At 38.7% G+C, this 17,247-nt stretch overlaps 2 protein-coding genes across 2 annotated transcripts in view; one reads left to right on the top strand and one right to left on the bottom strand.

Annotated features, from left to right (window-relative positions):
* The window catches only part of LOC112154557 (receptor activity-modifying protein 3), a 45,174-nt gene that overhangs the window by 10,249 nt on the left and 17,678 nt on the right, over positions 1 to 17,247 (bottom strand). The window lies entirely within an intron of this gene.
* On the top strand, positions 7,351 to 8,740 carry ccr10 (chemokine (C-C motif) receptor 10). The gene has a single exon (XM_024285303.2). The coding sequence runs from the start codon at positions 7,351 to 7,353 to the stop codon at positions 8,446 to 8,448; it is 1,098 nt and encodes a 365-aa protein (XP_024141071.2). The 3' UTR covers positions 8,449 to 8,740.

The raw sequence follows: 17,247 nt of genomic DNA on the forward strand, positions 1-17,247 counted from the left end.
TTAAAGTGAGTTCTTTGACTGAGTCATTGCAGTTCTGATCCTCCTATTCTCCCACCAAATTTAACCAGCACTCTTTTTTCACTGTATCCTTAAAAACCAGCTTAATTCTTCTTCATTTACTTCAACGCATGTTCTTTAATATAAGTCATTCTTTATTTTTTATTACTCCTATATTGCACAATTTCTCTGTATATATTTTGACATATTTTTCTATATTTATATTGTATTTTTCTTTTATATTATGTCTTTTTACACAGTAACAGTTGCTGCAATTTCATTGTCCTTGTGATAATGACAATAAAGGTCTATCTGCATATCTATCTATCTATCTATCCATCCATCCATCTATCTATCTTGAGTCATCATTTTACAAAACACCTGCATTACCTGGCCATTCTGCCATGGGAAAGCTCGGTGTGGGTGCAGCGTGAAGGCGTGGGTATCAGTTGAGGCTACAGTTGCAGCAGGTTAGAGAACAGGTCACCAGTTTCCCACCGGTTGACATTAACCACGCTGACAAACAAGTCAGGAAGTTGAAAACATCACGAACCGCGCTGTGGATCAAAACACGAGAGTGCAGCTGTCAACAGGACACAAGGTTCAACATGCAAAGCTGCTGCTGGTTGTGGTTTGCTGGTTGCCATCAAGACTCTGCATCACACAACACAGTGTGTGTTTGTGAAACCATCAGTGATGTTGGTTTCAGCAGCTTCAGGTGGCAAAGGGTTAATGATGGGAACAAACGGTGTTTGTCTTCACCTAACCAACTGTTGTGGGTGATTTGGGCTTCATTTTCAAAGAAAAGCATTTAAAGCAGGGGTCAACGTGTTTATGACATGAAAAGACAGTTTAACAACTGTGCCAACTAGAATGCAAACCCTAATACGAGGAAAACAAAAAGGTGTTCAATATATCTAAAAACAAACAAAACAAAACAAAACCGAGTTTATTCACAAACAGACGATCAAGTGGCTTTTATAAACATATTTGGCATAAACTCAACAACTTGCTTTCATAACAATATGCACAAGGAAAACATTCCAAAGTTGAAATAGTATTACAGCTATGTTTGTTTAAACCAAAAGGACAGAGTATTTCGTACATACAGCATTAGGATTGGATATCATCAATATTTCTAAGAACTTCACGACCATTAAGTAAAAAAACAAGCATATTTTGGTAATTTAGTTCAATTTAGTGACTTTATTACATGTGAAATTAAAGGTTTGCTCTTTTTTTGTTAGTTTGCTAATTATAGTAACATAATTTTCAGCGTCATCATTAATTATTTTTCATCCTGGAGAGAAGATCAGCTGTAGTTTTAATTTTAAAACTTGTTCACATTTCATATTGACATTTGTCAGAACAGAGAGAAAATCTGGGTACAATATGACCTTCATTCAACAAACTGAACTTATCAATCAGAGTTTTTTTTTTTATAAAAAGCGCTTTTCACATGTTGCAGCTCAAAGGAATTAAAAACAAGCAACAAAACACAAAAAAGATTTAAAACTAAAGCCCCTCCTTTGTCCTCTCCTCCATTCACACACAGAAAGGAATCTCAACAGCACGATTCATGAAAAATGACTGGAATTATTAAAGACACGTAAGACTTGGCTCTACTGTGAGGAAACAATACATCAGGAATCTCCAACGCTACGTTCACACTGGACGCTCCAGGCCTGTGCGCCGTCCGCTCTCTGCTGCAATTCACACCAGACACGCATTTTTCTGTGAGGGTCGACAGGCGCGTCTGATAGAGCTTTTTTTGTTTTTGCCATCATGAGTAAATTGATAACCTGAAAATATGAGCCCATGTTTCTGCTAGGAAGAAGTAAGTACTTAGTAGACCTACACTTCTTTATCTGTTGTTGAGACACAGAGAGAGAAGTGTGTGTTGTGATTGTGTGTTTGTTTCCATCTCTACAGTCTGTTTAGATACAAAAACATGATCACATTTGTCAATCTGTGTTTTATTGTGAAAAATTGGTCTTATTTAGAAAATAAACCAGATTCTCTCATGTATCTTGATGTAACTTCCTGCCAGAATTGATGCAGATTGACCAGACGCCAAAACAATCTGCTGCCTGGTGTGAACCACACTATCGGTTAACAAGGGCACCGAATGGAGGCGGCCTCTGTTCGGCGCTCAGTGTGAACCAGGCGTCAGACCAAGAGCAGCCGCCCCACACCAGACAGCACAGGGTCCACTCCACAGCCGAGAGACTGCAATCTTAAACCCCAGCAAAGGCGAGCGCCGTGGCAACAAACCCAGACCAAACCAGCAAGTCCTGGTCCAAAAGATCTTCACAAATGTCTGCTGCTGCGATGCTGAAAACATGACAAAAACACCAGACGTGCAGACAAAAACGTGTGCAACAGCTCGCACATCAGCTTCACGCTTTTCCCACTCACTCACACACACACCCACACACACACACACACACACACACACCAGTTTCATAACATAGGCCAATTATTACGTTTTAATTTCACCTGTTTTTTAACCCCCGCTGTGGGTGGTACAGTGGTTAGCACTCACAGCTCACAGTGAGAAGGTTCAGATCCCAGCTGGGATTTGGAGTGTGTCTGTCCTTGTGCTCGTGTGGGTCTCCCCTGGGGATCCCCCCACAGCCCAAAACCTCATTCATAGATTAATAGGGATCTCTGAATGTCTAACAGGCTATCATGTGACTGTATGAGGTTGTTATTCTGTGTTACCCTGTGATGGGCTGGAGAGCTGTCCAGGGTGAACCCCACCTTCACCCGCACAGCTCCAGCAGACCCCCAAAGAGATTGAGGAGGTTCAAAAAATGGTTTAGATCAGAGGTGTAAAAACCAAACACACAGGGGGCCAAAATCCAGAACACACCTTAGGTCACGGGACGAATGGGATAAACATTTATTGAACACTCTAAAACTACATTTTTAAAACTGTAACTTTTTAACATAATTATGAACTAGATATACAGCATTACCTGCAATAATGTTAGAGTGAATGCTGTAAGCTGAATTTGGCCGCTGAAGATGCTAGTGCTGATAGCTGAAGATGCTGAAATTGATAGCTGAAAATGCTGAAGATGATAGCCAGCTAAAATATTAATTACCAAATAAATAAACACAAATAAAACAGCTAGCATTTAGCTGAAAAATAACTGAACAAATATCCAAAAAAAAACTGAAAAAGGACTAAACAGCTAGTATGTAAATATTAGCCTAACTCCAAAACAAACTAAAAAAACGTAAAAAAGAAAAGCCTAAATTAAACGAAGCAGCTAGCTTGTAGCTGAAATATTAGATAAACTCTAGAGTATCCTAAAAAATCTTAGTAAATGCCAAGATAGTCCAAAAAGCTAGCAGAATGACAATTTTTAAAACCGTAACTTAACATAATTATGAATAATAAAAAACAGGAATATTATTCCAGAATAAATCAACATAAACCTTCAATAACTTTCAATATTTTACTCTCTGTGAAAATATATTTTGTTAAAATTATACAAGTTAGAAATAAATGCAAGATAACTTCAGGCCACAAGTGGTTTAGATGAATAATATACATACTTTTAAGAGGAATATCAACTATATAACATATTTTCATATGTCCATTTTCAAAAATGTTCTGTCTGGTGCTTTTTTAAGGCATGGTAATATCTAACTGGGGTCAAATGTCTTTTTCTTTAGCTTGATTTGAACTGCTCCTTCACAAAACACTCTGGTTTGGCCTCTCTGTGTTGCAGAAGTGTGAAAGCCTTCGTCGTTTGCTCAGAACAGACTTCATTCTCTTGGAGCTCACGCCTGGCAATATTTCTGATCAACAGTTGAACTCTTATAGTCCTTTCAACAGAATAAAATGCCCCGTGACGCTTAGACACAAAATCGTTAACAAACTTTAACTTTTCCGAGCTGCTTTTCTCCTTCAGAATCTGCTGGAATGATCGTGTTAATGGCTGAAGAGTTACAGTAAATCAAAGAACATAAACGCTGGAGCTCTGGGGTTAAAGGGTTAAGTGTGAAGGTTTGGACTGGTTGAGTTTTGTCCTGTGTGATTTGGAAACTAAGCGCCCGATGAGGCGAAGTGACACGCAAACACCCCCAAAAAGAGTCAAGGAAAGGTTACCAACTGGTAAGTTCCAGTCTCAGGGCACACCCAAAGGCTTTGGACAAACTGCTGCCTCTGGAGGATCTCAGGTTCTCTTTTATGTGTCCTTACCAAGAAAAGGATTCAGCACAGAGTCTGAAACAGTTAAAGAAAAAAGACGTTTTGATGGCGATGCAGCTATTAATGTTCTTAGTCATTACCAGGATTTAAAGTCTATTTCTATGACTTTTTTTGCAAAAAAAAAAAAAGCCCAAATGGACAATGTATTTATTTATTTTTTTAGGGGGATTCAGCATAACAGAAAGGTAAAGAATTGAAAACGGTTTTCAAAAGCGCAGAATCTGCAGGAACAAAGTTTCATGCTGAAAACATTGTGGTGCCCCAGGGGGTACGGCGAGGTCAGAGCGCACAGCTGCTGTCATTGGCTGCTGCTGCTCCAGGATGAGCTTGGAGGCTTGTTTTTAAGTGAGGTTCACAGAGGTCTGCAAACTCTGCCAGATGACCCGTGACATACTCAACTCATCAGCCACTCCAGGTAAGCTTTATTCGGGAAATTAAGCCCTTCTGGATGTTTTTAAATCCGCTTGAGATTCATTTCTAGTGACGAAATCTGCAAACTGGGAGGTTTAAATTGATAAATCCAACTTGTTTAAACTGTGGCGTCTTCACACTTCCATATTTAAGCTTTTGGGAGGATTTCTAAGAACAAGCTAGAATAATGCAAAGCCTTGGATAACGATGAGGTTTACAGAATGCATGCAGAAAGAAAATAAACATTATAAGGATTTCATACACTTTTGAAAAACAATACGAATGCTATAACTTCAAACACTCCACAGACCTCACAGTCTGAGAGTGTGGTTCCTCACACAGAAGCCCACGCATGAATCGTATTCATGTCATTTCACGTGTGCTTGTCAGCTGCCAGACTAATACAATTCACAATTTCCTCAGACCTCTGACTCAATGATTGCTCTGATCCAAAAAATACTACAAAATGCCAAAATACTTGAGAAAACTTGAAACTTGTACTGAGAAAATTTTCTTTTAAAGTAATACTTTTTTCTTTTTCTTAAAAAAAAACAAACAAAGAAAATGTGTTTACTTTAAAAATGCTGCTTGATTTGACGTATTTATTTACCAAACACCTACATAATAAATAATACATTTTACAAAATGTATTTTTGTTTTACAATACAGTAATATATTGTCTGCTTACTCATCTGTTTCAACAGAATAAAGATAAATAAAACCATCAATAACTCTGTATGTATAAAACAGTATTTAACAAAACAAATCTAAAATTCGGAATAGAGTGAAATGACCCAGAATCATTATTTTATCATTTAATTTACACATCTACATTCATATAGCGTATCTTACATTGTACTTTTATACAGTTATTTTGCTACTTTTTCTTTTCATAGAAATGTAGATTTTGATCACAATTTCATGTTCTGCATAGAAAGATTATGAAAAAGAACTGAGCTGTGTAGAGTAATAAGAGTGATGATGACTCAGAGTGGAAAAGAAAAGGATTGTTGTCACGCAACAGAGGCTGTTTGTAAAAATAACAGACATTAAAATACCAAACACTATGTTTTAAAATGTAATGTATTTTCTTCCTAAATTAATTTACCAATTTTTGAGTTTGTCAGATTTAAGTCTGTAAATCTACTCTGACTTTTTGAGTTCTGGTTCTGATCTTTGTTCTTGTATTTATTTATTTTTTCAGCCCTAAACTTTGTCTAATGACCAACACACATCATGGTTTATTAATTATTTTTAACTGTTTGTTAATAACATTAAAAAATGAACATTATCTCCAATTCTCCATAATGCTTTATTCCATCACCCCAACAAATGTTGGTACTTTACAGTCAATAGTTCTTCCCTTATAGCCAACCCCACAACCTGCCAGCCAAAAATCGATTGAAGGTTTTCTCGTGTTTCTTACCTGGAAGTGAAATCCTTAACATCTCATCAAAACCAAGAGAAGCTGCTAAAGAACGTTTGTAGGAAAAGTTGGCACAAATATACAACAGCCTCTGTGGTAACAGAGTCAGAAACAAAGGTGAAATAAAAAAAGATGATTGTGGAAACTTTCTTTAAATGGTGTTGGCACGCGACACTGACTGATCTGTAGACCCACGACTTCCCCTGTGCCAACGACCTGATGCCAGTGTCACGCAAGCGGGGCAGAAATGACTGCACTGCAGCGCTGCTTACTCAGAGGGACTTTCAGTCTGATACAAAAGGAACTAGTATTTATTGATGTCTTGATGAAGGGGCAGAACTCTACTCCGCAGAGACTCAGGCTTCTTGCAAGTAGAATCTTGACATGCTGTTTGACACTGACTCTTCTGCACGCAACTCTGTCTGATTTTGAGAAGATCCAGAATGACTCATGATGTTCACGACAGACACATGAAAGAAAACCTGGTAGAAAGCTTTTCATGTGCCGTCTGCACGCCACTTTCTTTCTGATGACAAAGGAAAGTCACTACATTGATAAAATACGACCCTCTGGTTTAGTCTGTAGTCTTTGAAGGGGATATTTCTTACCTGGAACATCACTACAACACGGCTTTATGGTGGTCTACATTAGCCTTCAGTAACAAAAGGGATCCAAGGGAAAACCAATCAAACACAAAACAATTTGAACTCATGCTCTTCAACTTTGGGCAACAGTGAATAAAGAGGTTGTTGCATTACATAAACCACTGAAAATAGAAAATGTGAATTGTGTGCATCACTATTGGTAAAATCAGTTGAATTAAACTTACTTTTCAAAGCTGGATTCCAGCCCTGAAATCATCATCTTTAGCTTGGTGCTGGTCTAACAGGAAGTTAATTTACAGTAATAGTTTCATAATAATAGATAATATATATACATTTGGTTCTTTCCACTCTCTTTTTAACAGCTACCGGCAACCAAACTCTGACAATCATATGTAATGAATTCAGTGTGGCCGTATGACTAGTGAAAAATGTCTATAGTTAGGAACAATTGTAACATTAATGAGAAATCATACTTTTCTTTTTTTGCCTAATTAAATTATGAATTTATTTTGTAAGAATTTAATTTTCAGGGTTTTTCATCTTATTGTCTTTTTCTTTTATTTCTAAAATTCCTTGAAATAAACCAAATGTAGTAACAGTCTGTGCTTGTTGCAGTATCAGAGTAAATTCTGTTCTTCTGTCTTTTGACAAACGACTAATTTAGTTTCTGTTCTTTCCTGACAGCTATGGATCCAGTGGACTACACTGACTTTTTTAACGATACTGAAAATGAAACCTCCGTAGATATCACAGAAATCAATGGCCTCTGGTGCGCGTTTGATGAACAGCAGAAAAGGATCATCGACATTTTCCAGACTTGTGCTTTTTGCCTGATTTTCCTGCTGGGTGTTACAGGAAACTGCCTGGTGATCGCCACTTTTGCTTTGTATCGGCGTCTGCGGCTTCGCTCGACCACTGACATCTTCCTGTTCCATTTGGCTCTGGCTGACCTCCTCCTGCTCCTCCTGCTCCCCCTGAAAGTCGCTGACAACCTCAGTCAGAACCTCCCTGAGTCCTTCCAAAAAGCCATGCGAGCCTTCCACGCTATCAACACGTACAGCGGCCTACTGCTGCTCGCCTGCATCAGCATTGACCGCTACATGGTGGTGGTGCGAGCTCAGGAGATGCTGCGACTGCGCAGCCAGATCCACACAGTGGGGAACTCAGCGGCTGCGGGGGTGTGGCTTCTTGCTGTTCTCCTCAGTCTGCCTGAAATCCTCTTTGCCTGGTATTACAAACGTGACTGTCTCTCATGCGAACAAGTCAAAGTGGTCACAAAGGGAATTCTGATCGCAGTTTTCTGCCTCACCCTCCTCATCATGGTGGTGTGTTACACTGTGATTGCTCGGGTTCTGTGTGAGAGTCACACACATCGACGAGGGAAGCAATGGCAACGCCAGCGCACTCTGAGGTTAATGGTGGTTCTGGTGCTGGTTTTTCTGGCGTTCCAGCTGCCTTACACTGTGGTGCTGTTCCTTAAAATGGCGAGGCCGTTCTGCAAGCTGATGCTGGAGTACTCCACCTGCACTCTGGCATACACCCGCTGCTGCCTCAACCCCATCCTGTACGCTCTGGTCGGCGTGCGGTTCCGTAAAGACGTCTCCCACCTCCTGCAGGACGCCGGCTGCCCATGTGCGCCTCACAGGGTCCTGCAGACCCGGAGCTCTATCTCTGTCTCCTCACCTCCCGGCTCCACTGTTGCAGGCTTCTCGCCCGTCTCTCCCTGTTACTCCAGCAGTGACGGTGTACATTCCATCAAATTTCAGTTTTCAGAAACCAAATAAATGCAGCCCGTGAAGCTGTTGGGCAGGTGTCCCACATCAGTGAGCTTCCAGAAAGAGCCCACAGGATGCAGAGTGAGTCAATCCACATTCACACCATATGTCACCCCAAAGAACTGAACTGCTTAGTGCATCTAAGACCAACTTCCTCTGTGTTTCTAAACCAGTGGACCAGTTTAGGCCTTCAGATGTCACGCCCGACTGACTTCCTCTCAGTTTACCAAGCTTAGTGCTTTCATTGCATCATCAACTACTTTTAGATGTAAGTTATTTGTTGCTATTTAAATGTATTGATATTTTCTCTTTTGCATTTTATGTTTTCCAAGCAGAGATCTGAAACTGTTGCTTTTATATATGTAATGTAAATAAACTTTTGCTATCTTATACATAGAAACACTGGCTTTCACTGACTCAACACTTTGGTCACTTTCCTTTCTGAGTTTTTGGTATTTTTGTTTTGTGCTTAGTAAAACATTTGTGTCACAGCACACTTAAGTTCACGAAATTCAGTTCTGTGGCTTAACTTGGTGCTTTACGATTTCATTTCAAGTCCAAATAAGGATTCTTCCAGATCAATCAGATGTATTAGACCATCAAAACTATGTCGTAACTGATCTGCTAACTCCTTAAATAACAGTCCTCTATCAGGTTAAAGGTATCTTGTTGTTGTCTTGTCAGATATTGAGATTCCTCAATGTCTGTCTCTATTTTATATCAGATCTCTTTGAGGAGTTTGAGCTTTCTTGCCTTAGGATTCATTTTAGAATATTTAAAGTTGCACTCTGATCATCTTTTGATCTACTTTCAAAGTGTTCCCATTGGTCTTTTATTTATGATGATGCAGCTTTTAGACAAAATCAAAAACCTGTGTCGACATAGTTTCTGCAGAGCAGCAGGACCCAGCCAACAAGGCCAAGTGGCCCCATATGGTTTAAAAGTGGGCAGAAAAATGTGGGTCCCGATTTAGTTTTTCTGCAGTTCCTGTGGGGCTCCACCTGTGTTTGCCCAGTTTGTCTTACGTGGGATTCAGTGGGTTAGCTCGCTATGCCATCCAGCCACCCAGTGGACAGTGTAGCATGCTAGCGAGCTCCTCTGTATTGAGCTAGAAAACTAGTGAGCTCCACTGTAGCACGCTCCTCAGTAGCAAGCTAGCGAGCTCGATTTTATTGAGGTGGCGAACACCCCTGTAGCCAGCTAGTGAGCTCCGCTGTACCATGCTAGCAAGCTCATCTATAGTGAGCTCCATTGTATTGCGCTAGTAAGCTTTGTTGTATTTAGCTGCCAAGCTCCCCTGTAGCCAGCTACGCTGTAGCATGCTAGCAAGCTCATCTGTATCAAGCCTGGGAGTTCCGCTGTAGTGAGGAGACCCACTCTCCATGGAGCAGCTGGCTAATGTAGCGATCCTACCAACTGAGAGCCCACTTAAGCCAATGTGGGTAAACAGGTGGGGCCACCACAGAAACTGCAGACAAACCCATTCAGGACCCACCTTTTCTGCCCACTTTTAAACCATATGGGGCCACTTGGCCTCGCTGGATGGGGAGTTCATTCGAAATTTGTCTCTGAGACAACAGTCAACAAGACTGTTGACATGGAGTAGGTCCGCCCCCACTTCCCGTCACGCATCTATCTGTTTATGGGCACTCCCCGCTAGCTTACAACTCCTCACACCCCCAAGCTAGCATCACTAATGTAACAAAAATGGAAAACAATATCTGAGCTACCCAGCTGTACAGCTTAGATCCGGATTCCAGCTCAGATGAGGAAAACAAAGACGTTCATGGATCTATTTGTCTGCAGGTGGATGCATCAGAATGGAGCGGAGCAGGGAGCTTGTGACTAGCCGTAGAACACAAGTTTTCCCAACCATTTCTTTACTGTCTGCTCCTGATTCACAACGATTGGACTAAAGAAATACTCTGAAATGCAATTTTAATCCTCTTTGTATAAGTCCTGCATTATCAGAAAAATGATACAAGAGTATGTTAGGACAACATGATTTTCATCATAGTGGATCATTCAAATGATTTTTCATGTCCTTAAGTTCTAGGGCCTTTTTGTATTTCTGATCTGCTAGAAGAATGTAACTCATACCTTCTGGCACTGGCCTGTAAACCGCTCCAAACGTTTGGTAAAGCTTCTTCACTGCATTTTGCTCAGACTTATGGCACAGGTCTCGTGTTGTTAAGACAGAGATCCACATGCTCTCTGCTGGTCCTGACTTCCTTCAAAATTGAAATTGAACAGCTCAAACTGAGACCTTCACCTCAAAGTCATTTGTACTGGTTTCCAATCATCTCTGTTGCATCTAGAATTTCTTTCGTGGTTAAAGTAAGCAGGCTGCACAGACTTCCCCGTCCCCTCTCATGGGGGTTGGGATAATGTTGATATTGTTGAAGTGAAAAGATGACTCGGACAAAACGGAAGAACTGCCTTCTAAAAGGTAATAAAAAAAACTCAAATGTCTGCTAAAACAAGGTTTTATTCAATTCTCATCTTAATCTCATCCTCTACTTTGAAATGAAAGTTAAAAATCAGATATAAATGGATTCACATGTTTCTGTAAAAAATAAATACTCACAGTTGTAAACTCGTAGCTGCATTTAAAGTGATTTACTTGAGTTTTATATTTAATACTTGTGGTTTTAAATTTCAACTTAACTTGATTTTAAGAGTTAATTTATTCAAAACAAAAGACAATGCACAAAAAAGAACATTGATCTTATGAAATGTGAAGAGATGCATTTGCCTTGCTAGTTTCCACCTGTAGTCCAGGTACAGGAAAAAAAGAGCAAGAGGAAGCAAAAAAATACAATTGTTGGAATTCAAAAGAGTGGCACAATGTGATGAGCTGTCATGTAAATTGCAGATTAACAGAAACAGAAAGGAGAAAATACACCGCAAAGATGAGCACAACAGCACATTTGCTTATTATCATCACACTGTCAATCACAACCATTCAAACAAATAAAAAACACTACAGACCTGTTAAGAACAACATCCATACAGACAATCTCCTCATGTAGTAATGTGTTCAAGCTTGCTTACCCGATAATCAGTGCTGTGTGTGAATTTGTACACAGGAGTGTTGGACTTAGGGCTGGGTTAATAAAATCAATTAATCGATTTGAAACCATTTAAGCTCAAGAGATCAACAATCATTTCATGAAAAATTAATTTAGCACATAAAGCTAAAGTCCGCTAGATTGATGCTAATGTTTAATGGAATTTCCCATAGGATGGCTAATGCTAACGTTTGGTGGATCTAAACATACATTACTGACTAAGTGAACATCTTTATAAACTCACAGACATGAATTTTACAAACTCTATTAAATAAATGTCTTTTAAAGTAACCATTTGTGCTCTAAACAAGGGGTCCCCAAACTTTGTCTTGTGAGGGCCAGAAAACTGTTTTCTTCTCTGATGGGGGCCGGGGTCGGTTTGTAGGCTAACAGAAAAAGTGCAACAATCACAGCCTAAACGTAAACATTTACGGTTTTCCAGAAAGCCACACATAACCAAATTTTTAATCATTTATTTCAGTAATCTTCATAGAAAAAAGAATTCTAAAACATTATTTAAAAAATAGATATTAAGCATTGCCTGCAATAATTAATAGCTGAAGATGCTTAAATTGTTAGCTAAAAACACTGAAGCTGATAGCTAGCTAAAATATAAGCAAAGTGCCAAATTAGCCAAAAAAGTTCAAAGAATTCTAAATTAGCCAACACAGCTAGCATGTAGCTGAAATATTAGCTAAATGCCAAATTAGCCTAAAAAACTGGAAACATGTCTAATTAGCCAAAACAGTTTGGGGGGCCGGCCAAATGAGGAGGAGGGCCGGATACGGACCACAGACCATGGTTTCGGGACCCCTGCTCTAAAACAGTTTTTTGCTCATACTTTATTCTTCTTCTGGAATAAGGTGTACGTCTAAAGCATGATCGCCACCTAGTGGTCAAACTGAAACGTCCTCCAGGAGAAGCAGAACAATGTTTCCAATGTTAATGATCTGAACATTTTAGTTAGAACTTCTCCTTTAGAGAATCCATGTAACACTGGATGATATTAACAATCTCATTATTTCAATGATATATTTACAGTATGTGAACTGGATCAGATTAATATAAATATATTCAAATCATATAGTAGATTATTTATGTATTTATAAATAAATGTGTATAAATATGTAAACTCAAAACTGAATTGAAATGAAGAATCGAAAGAAAAAAGATCAGAATCAAACTGTATCAGGCTCTTGTGAATTGAATCGAATTGTTAAAAAAATTATAATCAATACCTAGTTGGACTGAGTCATGGGCACACAGGAGAAGGAAAAACTATCAAACCGCGAGTTTTATGTTTGGGAATGCTCCAGTCACTCCTGGTGACGGATGGGTTTCTCCTAAAGCGTTTTCTTCTTTGCTTGTTCAGCGACGGAGCAGAAGCATTATACATCATTTATGAAACACACATTTGAGTATATTATCACGTTTTCTAAATTTAGAACACCATAATTAGCAAGTAGTGCCATGTTTTTTTAGCATGTATCTACAGGCTACTTTTATGCAATATTTTGAATGGCTTTGTGACTGTTTTACATGCTTGAGATCAAGATGTGATACAGAACAAAAACTGGGGAATGATCATTGTATTTAAATATGTACTTCATGTCTCAATAGTTTATTATGTATCTAAAATTTGATAGATTATATTTCAGTGTATTTCTGAACTTGTTGACATGGCCTTTGAAACAAAGTGTCTGATCTAGAGTTACTCGGTATTTAAATTCTACTCATTTCCTTTCCTGATCATGAACTATAAACTCAGGATAAGTTATTAGTTTACATCTATTGATCAAGAACATGGTTACAGTTTTTTTTCAAGATTTGTAGGAAGCTTCTCAAAATGAGAAGTAATTTATTAGGTATACATTGGTAAACGTATCAAAACTATAGCAACTGCTTTTATTTTGGCTGCGCAGAAAATCTTGATTGTTTTCTCAAAGCACATAAGAAGCTAAAATTATCTTTAACGATTAAGGTGGAGCTACAACTGAAAAGCATTGGACTTAAATTGACATGATGGAGTAAAGATCATTTTTGCAGATTTCACAACTTTAACAGAAGAAGTGTGTTATCAGAATATCAGTAAGAGAGGCTGAACCTTGAAGTTTGCCGAGCTGTTAGTTTTAAAATGTGAGATGTTCTGCTTCAGGAAGTCTAAGGGGCTGATACAAAGCTGCAGGCACGGCGCTCAGAAGCTGATAGAATGTGGTCACACTCTCTTTTGACTTCTTTATCAGATTCAACCGTGAGGCTGCAAAGAAAGGCAGATGGTCACACATCAATATTTCAAAACTCTGACCACAAACTCTTTTGAAATCAGAAGAACTGCCACGCTTGTTTTTGATAGGGAGGTGAGACTGCAGAGGAGCTCCACGTGCATCACGTTCATGACGTCTTTGTTGTATGCTGTATACTGTATACTTTTATACTTTGCTCTAAGGCCCAAAGTGCTTTACGATCACAGTCCCACACAGTCACACAATAGTCACACGCTGCTGCTGCCCTGTAACCACCAGGATCAACGATGGGTTCAGGGTCCAGTTTAAATGCACTTCAACTCACAGGTGGCCAGGCAGGGAGGGAACTGAACCTGGAATCTTCTGATCAGAGGTTGACCGCTCTTCCACTGCACCACAGCCACTCAAACAAATCCACCATCTTATGATTCTAATTTATGGTTATCTTCATAGCTCCAGCTGAGCTTGGAAAAGGACTGAAAATTAAAAACTTTCTTTTTTTTTTTGTCTCCCAGAATATTCTTTGTTTGTTCAAGATATTAAAAAATGTTAAAATCCTAACAATTTAATTCATTACTTGCAAATCAGCCCAACACAAAGAAAATACTTCAGGTGGTATTTCTTCTTCAGTACTGTATTTTCCAGAGCATATAAGTTGCAGTTTTTTCATAGTTCAGCCAGGGGTGCGACTTAAACTCAGGAGCAACTTATTTGTGTGTTTTTTAAATCATCAAAAGGTTCATGTATTTGTTTTTTTTTCCATTAAACACAGGTTGTCTTTTAGCGATTGTTTCCTCCAACAACCACTATGGGGCACTGCATCTGAGTACAAGTATTTGGTACTGATAGCAGCAAAAGAAGAATCGTTTTTATAGTTGGAAACAGAAATATTCTGGTCAAAAATTCACAATTGGTTGTCTCTCAAAAATGTTAATATTTCCTCTTTTTGTAAGCTGGGCTGGGGCCTGTACTCTCTGTGTTCCTGTGCCTTCCTGCTCTTGGGTGTGGGGGGCCTCTGCGGCGGTCCCGCGTGCCCCGGTCTGGATGTTTGGCGGGATTGCCTGGTGGGCGGGTGCTCTCCCCCTTTGTCCATTCCATCTTTATCCACATTAGGAAACCCTAAACACTCACCTGAGCACAGGTGTCAGCTCACCTTTGCACTATGTGTGACAGAATGAAAGGCTTTATCTGTGTCGGTTTGCATGATTAAGTGTGTGAGCTGCAGTTATATTGAGTACATTCTGACTAGTTTAGATGTGGAGACTATCTCAATCAACAGGTGTGTGTGTGTAACTATAGAGTGTGTGTGTAGACAGGCCCCGCCCATTCTAGTTTACTATTTAGACCTGCATGTTTTATGATGTTGTTTCCCTCTGTTGCCATCTTCTTTTTTCTCTAAACCACTCCCTTTTTAGCCCCCCCCTTTTTTCTTTTCTGTCCGGTCCAACAAAACAAAAATAAAACCTAATAAATATAAATAAAGTTTAGGATTAAATACAACAGGGGTTTATACTCAATAAATCCCTGTTGTGACAGTAAAATCTGTCTAACACAAGAAGCTCTCAGCCCACATCTGTTGGCTCAGCTGTTGGACAGGACAAGTTAAAAAAAAAAACAAAAAAAAGTTTCTGAGGTCATTAATGTTATTATTTTGTGCTAAAATTTCATTCATTTATGTAAATGGAGAAACTCTTGCTCTTCGCTAAATATCTTCTTGATTTATTTATCAGATTATTTTAGGTGTTTTAAACGTATTTCAAACAAAAACAATAAAATGTCATTAATTTATTAAAATAAATCAAAACTATTTTTTTTTAATTGTATCTTGCCTTGCCCTTACCTGTTTTTTCTCTGTGGCTCTTTTTTTTCTATACACTCTGCCCTTTGTGTTCTTTTGTAAACTTATTTCAAATGCTCGCTCACCCTAACTTGGTTTGTATATGAATAAATGAAGTAGGATAAAAAGTAAAAAAAAAAATAAACATAATCTCCAAAAAAATAAAAAAGTTTTGTCCAAAACAAACATGGAAGAGAATCTAATTGTTTCCCTCTTAAACTTTGATATTTTTCTCATACAGATCACAAGATTAGCATTCTTTTATTTCTTTCTTTATTTTTTAGTTACGCTGAGATTGACAGATTTGTTCTGAAACGTCAGACTTTTCTCCTAAAAGTGTGACTTATGCTCCAGAGCGACTTGTGCATGGTTTTCTTCTTCTTGATTAGATATTTTTTGCTCTGGTGACTCATACTCCAGTGCGACCTATACTCTAGAAAATACGGTAGTTTCCGACTCCATGTGTGATAGAATAAAATGATTCCTTTTCTCAGCTTCAGCAGAGTTCTCAGTTTCACATCATATTGACTTTTACCTTCATCTCAATGCAACTAACTCAACTATGTATTTCTGTGAGAAATGGAACTTCCTTCATACAATATAAAGATTCTTTGCACCAACTTTATTGATGTTCACCTTTCAGTTAATCCCATCAGGGGTCGCAACAGCAAAACAGCACCCACTCTTTCGCGTCGGTGATTCAGCAGAGTTTTTAAGCTGGTGTAGGTACCACATCTACTCGGGGTGTCAGAACGGCTCGGGGGCCTGCGACAACTGATGACGTCTCGATGTTTGATTGGCTGTGATGACGTCTCAATGTTTGATTGGCTCTACACCGATTTGAATTTAACTAAACTCCCGTTTGTTCACTTGAACGTTTGTTCGCACACGCTTTCTACGGAAAACCATGGATGACTTTTACGAGGAAATTCAGCACAAGAACTGATCTGATGTTAATTTTTCAGGGTTTTTTTTGTTTTAATAAGACTTGAATAATTAAACAATGGACAAACCAAGAGAAGTGTGCTCATTTTTGTAAATCGATTTTATTTATTATTTTAAACATGTTTAGAAAGGAAATATAACTGCAATCATACCTTTTAAATCAGTGATAAGGTTCTGTAAGTCAGTGTGAAGTTTAAATTAATGTTTAAGGCTGGAGGTTGCTGCCTATGATTAGAGTTATCAATTTTTCTTTAGATAAAAATAGCTGAAACAGACATTCAGTCCAATTATTTAAACCAGACTGCTCACAAGATTTTTTCTATACAGTCATTTGTTTTTTCACATTGGAGAATTAAATTTGTCTTGCTAGTAGGTCTCCCTGTTATACATTTCTTCTTACTTATTGAATTATATTAAAATTTGGTATAACAAATGACACCAGACATACCTTTAAATTCGAAATACCATAATTATGAGGGAAAAGAACTAGGTTACACAATGAACGTATAATGAAAACAAATGAATAGAACCCGAGCACAAAGGACTCGTATAGTGCGGACATGTAGCAATGTCATTTTGGCTGGACATGTTCCGTGTGGCCAAAAATGCATTTCCATCACCTTTTCATCAGCAAAAATGAATACAATTTGTTGAACCCGAGGAACCCGTGAAAACGCGAACCCGAGCATGAAGCGCCCGAGCACATCTCAAC

The sequence above is a fragment of the Oryzias melastigma genome, linkage group LG19, assembly GCF_002922805.2.
Source record: "Oryzias melastigma strain HK-1 linkage group LG19, ASM292280v2, whole genome shotgun sequence".
Lineage (NCBI taxonomy): Eukaryota > Metazoa > Chordata > Actinopteri > Beloniformes > Adrianichthyidae > Oryzias > Oryzias melastigma.

What these genes read in the sequence shown, in the direction of transcription:
- ccr10 (XM_024285303.2), top strand. Translation starts at nt 7,351, where the DNA reads ATGGATCCAGTGGACTACACTGACTTTTTTAACGATACTGAAAATGAA.